Below are 7,457 nucleotides of genomic sequence, written 5' to 3'. Positions count from 1 at the left end.
TAGTCCCTGTTTCTACACCAACAGCTGAACGACCAAGTCTGCCGTACACCCTAGTTCTCCTTGTAGGCTTCCCAGCCACGAAGCAAACCTGAGTGGAGGGAAATAATGGGTTTTACTTAGTTGAAAACTGATTTTTCAGCGTGGATAATGGTTGACTTGCTAAAGAATCCTCTTCCCCGGGGGCAGGACGCTGGGGGAGCCTGGCGTCATTTGGAGGCAAGCACCCTGCAGGCTGGGGAGGGAAGCTAGGCTCTGCCATGGATGCCAGACAAGCTTCGGAGCACATGGTTCTGGTCTGGGTCACACATCACACTTGAGGACTGGGAGGGAGAAGGACTCGTACGCTCTCAGCATGTGAATCGCCTGGGGTCTTCCCAGCCAGTACGCTTTGTCCCGACCCTTCAGCACAGCGTCTTAGTCCTCTTCCTCTGGTTCCTTTGAGTCTCCGAGACGCAGTCTTGCACACATTCCTCTATCAGGATGGTAAATATCCATCTTCCCCTAGTCTAGCAAGCAGAGTGATTCAGGACCACAGATGCAGGAGCTGAGGTGTGGGGCTTGGCCAGGGTTCATACAGTTCTTTCTGTTGGCCACACAGAAGGGCTCAGCTGCATTGGAAATCAGGAGAAGTCGCCAATAAGCAGCACTCAGTGAGGGTTTCCACCTTCTGGGATTGTTCTCCACAGTAGCAAGCTCTGCAGGACGGTTTCTGAAAGATGGACTCATGGAAGGAAGGGACAGGAAAAAGTAAAGTGTGGTCTGGCAGCCCTGACGAGGGTGGGGAGGAGAGGGTGAGAAGGATGATCATGTGGCCGGTGAGTTATGGATGTGCTGAGAGTGAGCTCATGGTTTCCAGGGTGAATATATTTCTCCAGGGGAACTTCCAGGGTAGCAACACATGCAAAGGGGAAACAGAAGTGCTGGATGTGAAGGTAGAATGCCTGAGTTTGAGTCCCATCTGAGACCTACATCACCTTGAGTGTTATTTCTTGTCTCTGAGCCGGTTTCCTGTCTGCAGAATGGAATCCGAGAAACCTGCAGCTCTGGGTACGAGTGACTTACACGAGTTGACCGTGGCCCTTGGGGATAGAGCCTTAGCACCACTCTTCTCTCCATTAGGAATTCTCTCAAAGGAACTCACAGCTCTGTGTCTCAGTCCAAGGCGCTGGCTTTAGTGACGGCCCAGGGATCCAGAGGATTGATTTATCATCGGAATTTCCAACCAAGTTATCTCCACGAAAGGCATTTGAATAGCAGGGAAGCTCCTGAAGTAAATAAAAGAGAAGGGGAGAGTGAGGGTCTGCAAGGGCGTCAAGGAGTGCGGAAGGCCAGGCGGGAGGAGGAGGACTCGGGTCCGTGGAAGAGGGCCGGAGGCTGAAGAGCTGAGACTAGTCCCGAGTCCGTCTCCCACGGGGTGCAGGTCACCTTCAAGAAACTGAGGCTTGCTTGTGAAGTCTGTCTGTGAAAGAGAGGAGAACGCCTCCCCTGCTGTTCCCACATGATGGCGAGAAATCAAACACACGTCTTAGACGTACACTGCTCTGGACGCTCAAAGGCGCTGCGTCACCAAGTAGACGTCAGGTCTTCGGAAACGGGAGGGGAGCGGGGGCCGTGGGAGCTAGTCTGCTCTGACGTCCCTGCAGTCTAGAATAAGAATCGCTCTGGGTACAAGAGTTCTGCTCACAGAGTTCCTGGTCACTGGGCACCCTTCCCTTTCACAAATCAGAATTTTCTGCTTCCTGTGCGACCCTTGGCCCATTTGAAAAAGCTTAGGCTGACTTCTCTCACAAAGCCTGTCACTTGGGAGAACAGCCTCTGTGCTTTGACTTGATTCGGACATCCTCGCCAAACCGAAGGCCGGAGCCTGTCCCATCAGCATTACAGGTGGCATGCTGGAGCTTCCTTCTCCCTTTCAGGGCAGTTTGTGTGATATGACCCATTCCGGTCAGGTGCCGGGGCTGAGGTGGGAGAGTGGAGAATGCAGAAAAGCATCAGAAGAACCAGTGAGCATCCAGTTACCTCGACAGGACGATGAGCAGACACTGGCAGCAACAGCGTGCCACCGAAACCGGTCTCCGTGAATCCCTCTGGACCTGAGGGAGGATGACAGCCAACTCATTCATTGACTGAGAGGGGAATTTGGGTCTCCAAGTCCAGATCTTCCCTGCTGTGACGTCAGCGGAAGTGGAGAAGGGATTTGGAGCAAGCAGTCTGGAAGGAGGGTCTGGGTGTGAGGCAGCCACAGCAGGAGAGAGCACAGAAGAGGGGCTTCCTGGCCTTACCCCTCCCCACGCCTGTGCCCGCTCACCAAAGCGGGGAACGTAACAATCTGTTCAAGGTGAGGGACAGAGTAGCACTGAGAAGAGGCGGGGGCAGAAATGAGAGGTGCAGAGTGATGTCTTTCCTTTTCTAAATTTCTTTGGAATTCACTATTTGGACCAGAAACTCAGCCTTTGAAGTGTCAGCTTTCTTTTTTTACTGGACTATCTTTTTTCCTCAACTAAACAGCACCCTCCTGGTTTTCTCTCTCTCTCAGTTCCCACATAATAAACATTCAAGGGTCTGGTTGAGTGGAGTGGTTTGCATACTTCTGAGGAGGGCCAGTCTTGAGCAAAGAATCCTGGGGCTGCCACCTATTGCCATGACAAAGTCCTGAAAGCTGACTCAGCTTAACATCCAGCATGGTTGCCCCCAGTGAGAGCGAGAGATGCCACGGACAGGGACCCTGGTCACCTCCCGCCCGCCTGGCCAAGCTTGTACATTCTGGCCGTTCCTGTCTCAGTCTTTGGTGAGAGGAGCACACTTCTGTGGCTTGGACCTTCACAGAGACAGTTTCCTGGGGCTGTCGTAGAAAATTGTCCTTTTGCTAAAGAACCACACGGAGAGCCCTAGGGGATGTTTGCTCTACTTCTGCCGCCACCCTCAAGCAGTCCTGAGTGCTCTGGACCTTGTGCTGCGTCCTGAGGGTGTCCTGGGGTGGGGGTGGGGGGGGAGTGTGGACCATCAGCTGTAAGACAGTGCCAAGGAGGATGGGATTGCTCCAAGACTGGGCTGGTCCAGGAAAGCTTCATAGTCCTGAAATGGACCTTGAAGGAGGGGTCAGACCTGTCCAGCTGAAAAGGACAATGTGCTGGAGGCAGCGAATTAAACTCATTTTAGCTTTCACATTGTCACATAAAGTTGGAAGAGGTTTTAGAAGGCCTTGAATTCCAGATTTGCAGTGTGAACTTTAATCAGTAAGCACTGGGGAGACAGTAAACGGTTTTGAGCAGGGGTGTGGATGTGTTAACAGCTTTAAAGATGATCTGGTGGTAGGGGAGAGGGTGGTAGGGGAGGGTGTGGGTGGGGGGCCTGGAGTAAGGGGCCTGTTAGAGCAAGGTACAGTGGCCCAGGAGAGACTATCTGACGGTCAGACATCCAGCTACAGCGGTCGCAGAGAGAAGGGAAACGCGGCGCTCAATTATGTGAAGTCCTGTCTTTGAACATTATTTGCATGTTGTTTATTTGGTTTTAAAAAGTGAGGGAATGCTTTTGACCCTCCCCTTTCTCCGTAGTCCCGGGAGAAAAAATGGAAAAATAAAAAACTGTATTACTACGTGATGAAGGCCCTTAGGCAGCCCACGGTGCCCCCCCCCCCACGCCCTTAATTATCTCATTTAAACCGGACAATAATGTTTTACTCGCCTGAAGGCCCAGAACTGGAATTCAGAATATCTTGATGAACGTTTTACCTCTAGGAGTGAGTTCCTTCCACTTGCCATTCTCCTTTTTTGGGGTAATTCTTCCTCAGAACCCTCCAACATCTGCTCTCACAGCAGCTGTGGGGATAAACTACTCGGGGTTCACGGCAGTGGCCGGAGAACTCTCCCAGGGCCTCTCGGACATGTGGTTATGGCTAGGAAGTTAGGGTCCTGAAATCCGACTGGGAAGGGGAGACTGGCTGAATTAAGTGGCCATGGCTTCCCAGCTCGTCTAAGGCAGGGGTAGGGTCGCTGCAGGCCACGAAAGGCCCCAAGCCAAAGCCTCTCCAGCACGACCCCCACCCCGCGCCCGCGTCCACCCAGCTTCGACCTCACTTCTGCTTGGGGAGCAACACTGTCAAGTCCTGGGCGGCGCCCGGCCTCCCTCAGGCACAGAGTCCGGCTCAGAACTCGCCCCTCCTGCCCCCCACGCATCCCGAGTCCGCGGAGGCGCGGGGGACCTTTCGCGGTTCTCTCCCCGCCCCAGGGCTGCCCGGGGGCGGGGCCCACCTGTGCCCGGGGGCGGGGCGGGGTCGGGGGCGGGGCAGGTGGGCGGTGGGCGGAGGCGCGGGGAGGGGCGGGCGCACCTGGGGAGCCTCCTCGTGGGCAGACGCGAGCGGCGAGGCGGCGAGCGGCGAGGCGGCGAGCGGCGAGGCGAGCGGCGAGGCGGCGAGCGGCGAGGCGGCGAGCGGCGAGGCGGCGAGCGGCGAGGCGGCGAGCGGCGAGGCGGCGAGCGGCGAGGCGGCGAGCGGCGAGGCGGCGAGCCTGCACCGGCCGTGGGCGCGAGAGGCGCGGGACCTCGGGAGGCGCCGGGCTGCGCCGAGAGCCCGGGGCCTGCGCGGGGCATAAGCCGGCGCCCCGCGGCGGAGCGGCCGGGGGAGGCGGCCGGTGCGCGGCGCTGAGGGCCGGGCGGGGCGCGGGGCCGGGCCGGGGGCGCAGCGCCATGGGGGGCCCCCGGGCTGCGCGGCTCCTGCTGCTCCAGCGCCCGCTCAAGCTGCTGCGGAGGCGCTTCCGGCTGCTGCTGCTGCTCGCCCTGGTGTCCCTCGGGCTCTGGACTCTCTATCTGGAGCTGGCGGCGTCGGCCCAGGTCGGCGGGAACCCCCTGAACCGGAGTAAGTAGCGCCGGGGCCGCGGCTGCCGCGTCGGGGGACCGCCCCCCAGCGGAGACCCGCGCTCCGCCTCTCGTGGGCTCCCGGTGCCGGGCGCCCGCGCCCGAGGGACGGCGAGGGAGCCGCGGAGCCGAGCGCCGGCGTGGGGCTGGGGGCACGCCGGCCGGGACCTGGGCACCCCGGGCGGGCTGGGGTCCGTGTCCGAGGTGCCCTTGGCCGCCTCCACCCGGGCCGCGCGCTCAGGGCCGCGCTGCCCGAACTGCTCCCCGCCTTCCCCGCGGCTCGCTCCTTCTGCTCCCCAGCTGCGTTTTCTGGGGTCCTTCATTTTAACAGCACCTCCGGGGGCCACTCGTCTCCCCCTCTTCCACACGCCACTCCGCTCCTAGCCCCTTCCTCTTCCTGCGAGTCTCCCTCCTCCTCCCTGAGCGGTCCCCGCTCCTGGCCCTGGTCACCCCCACCCCGCCCCACCAGGTTGTCTGCCGCCCCCCTCGGGAAGCCTGCGGAATGGGCTGAACCCCCAGACCCTCTCAGAGGGCAGAGGGCAGCTCCGTGGGCCAGGCAGTGGGGAGAGGTTCCTACTTCTCTTTTCGACTGAGCCAGAGCCGCTTGATTTTTCTGTGCCTCAGTTTCCTCCTGGGAGAACTGGAGGGGGTGGCCAGCTTTCTTCGCTCCGGCAGGCATGGCTGTCTGAGGTGATTTTCAGTTTCCTACTGACGGAGTCAAGGAGAACTCCCGAAGTGTCAGGGACTGTGTAAACAGTCACTGTAATATTTGGGGGTGGGGAGAAGCTCCCAGAACTGCCAGGTGCCCTTCCCAAGCCTGGGAGGTGGGGCTTTATAATTACAGCACATTGTCTGGTGTAATAAACCTTCCCCGTTCAGGACGCTGAAGGAGTGCCTGACGGGACTCCAGTGCGAAGATGCTCTAAGTTCTTGTGTCAGCTGCCCTGCCAGGACTGGGTGTGGCGCTCTGCCTCCTCTTGTGGCCAAAGACAGGGAGTTACTCGGGTCAGTAATTGAGCTGGTTCAGGGAAGAGAGAGTTATTTATGGCGGATCCTCTCACGCTGTGGCAGTTGAAATCATTTTGGCTGTGCGTCAGGAGACAGGGGTTCCATTCCTGGATCTGCTGCTAACTGGCCGGGGAGTCCAGGGGGGAAATGACGGCTTCTCAGGTGGAAGGAGGAGGTTGGACTAAATGATCTCCGAGGTTCCCTACAACACGGGCAGGGAGATTGGTGGTCTCCCCTGCCGGAGCATCTCCGGGGTCCGAGAGCTCGGCACGCTGAGAGCGGGGCTCTGCCCAGTCAGCCCACAGCTCTAAGGAGGAGGGCTCTGCCTTCTGAGGACCAGTCTGCCTTCCCACAGCTGTCCTGCTGTCCCCGGTCTTGTTTGTCCTCTGAAAGCACGTGAACCTACTCTGCCATAGCACGGCCACGCAGAGTCCCAAGCGGGCAAGCCCTGATGGACGTGGTGGGCAGGAGGCCCTGGGGGGTCTCCCTTCTCTCCCCGCTGGGACGCCGGCCATCTTGTTCATGGGTAGCCAGTGGACCCTCTGCACAGATTAAAAACAGAGGAAAGCAGCTGCTTTGTGAGCCTGAAATGAGTGGCTCCCCTTCCTCCTTCCCGCGCCCAGCACATACTTTTCCTTTCCTTTCCCTCCGAGCATTTCCCCTCAGAGCCCAGAACCAGCTTGCCACGGTCACAACCCCGCACCCTGGCTCCCGGCCTCTGGCTCCTGTTGGTGTCTCGTCCTTAGCCGTCAGTTCTTGGGTCTGTTTGTTTTCTCTTCTAGATGAATCTTAACTCTCTGACTGGGTTTCATTATTCTTTGTTTCCTTTTCCAAACTGACCCTTCTCCAGAAGAATGTTCCCAGCTTCCTATTCCAGAATTGAATTTCTGTTTCCCTGAACCTCGTTTGTAACGGGGGTCCAAGCCTGGGCACTGATGGAGCACGGGTACCTTCTTCTCAGCCTCCTAGAGCCCTGAAGCCCACCTGCTGTCAGGCAGCTCCTCGTGCTGGGCTGTCGTGTCGTGTTCCACTCTTGATTTCCTTTCACGGTGAGATTTAGACAGTGGCTGTGGTTTCTGGCCCCTCGTCTCCCATCCTTCTTTGATTTTAAGAAGCGTAGACATCACCCGTCAGAGTCCTCTCTTGTCTTATAGTCTTCCTCCCAGCTCTTTTTCGGGATGGGGAGCAGGGGAGCCAGACTAGAAGTGGGGAGGGGCTTGCTAGTGTTCCCTCCTCTACTCCCTGGAGACTGCAGCAGCTGGAGCCCCCTCTTGGCCCCGCTTCCCAGCGAGCCACCCTGCCTTTCTCTCTCTAGCAATCCCTGCCAACCCAGTCCACCGCCAGCCTTCCTGTCATCCGTAAGGCCAGCCTCTGCCATCAAGAACCTTTCATTTGCTGTCCCTGTGTGACTGGTGCACTCATCTGACGCTGGGACAAGTGTATGGAGGGAGGGCAGTTACAAACTCCAGGGTGGCGAAGCAATGACAGGGGAGCGTACCTCCTCCCTCCATGGAATAACCCAGTAGTTTGATACTGGGGATGTGCAATTTGGGTTCCACATGTAGAAAAAGATACAACCACAGTTGGAGTAACTTCAG

The 7,457-nt window shown here is 58.1% G+C and overlaps 1 protein-coding gene across 2 annotated transcripts in view; it reads left to right on the top strand.

Annotated features, from left to right (window-relative positions):
* Positions 1 to 4,683: 4,683 nt before the first annotated feature.
* The window catches only part of B4GALNT3 (beta-1,4-N-acetyl-galactosaminyltransferase 3), an 80,352-nt gene continuing 77,578 nt past the window's right edge, over positions 4,684 to 7,457 (top strand). For both annotated transcript variants that reach the window (XM_031444359.2, XM_064478906.1), the window contains exon 1: positions 4,684 to 4,852. In XM_031444359.2, the coding sequence (XP_031300219.2) occupies positions 4,684 to 4,852 (169 nt within the window). The remainder of the gene's footprint in view (positions 4,853 to 7,457) is intronic.

The sequence above is a fragment of the Camelus dromedarius genome, chromosome 25 (genome assembly GCF_036321535.1).
Source record: "Camelus dromedarius isolate mCamDro1 chromosome 25, mCamDro1.pat, whole genome shotgun sequence".
NCBI classification, from domain to species: Eukaryota; Metazoa; Chordata; class Mammalia; order Artiodactyla; family Camelidae; genus Camelus; species Camelus dromedarius.
The sequence above is the reverse complement of the archived record's forward strand: the minus strand, read 5'-3'. Positions and strand labels throughout refer to the sequence as shown.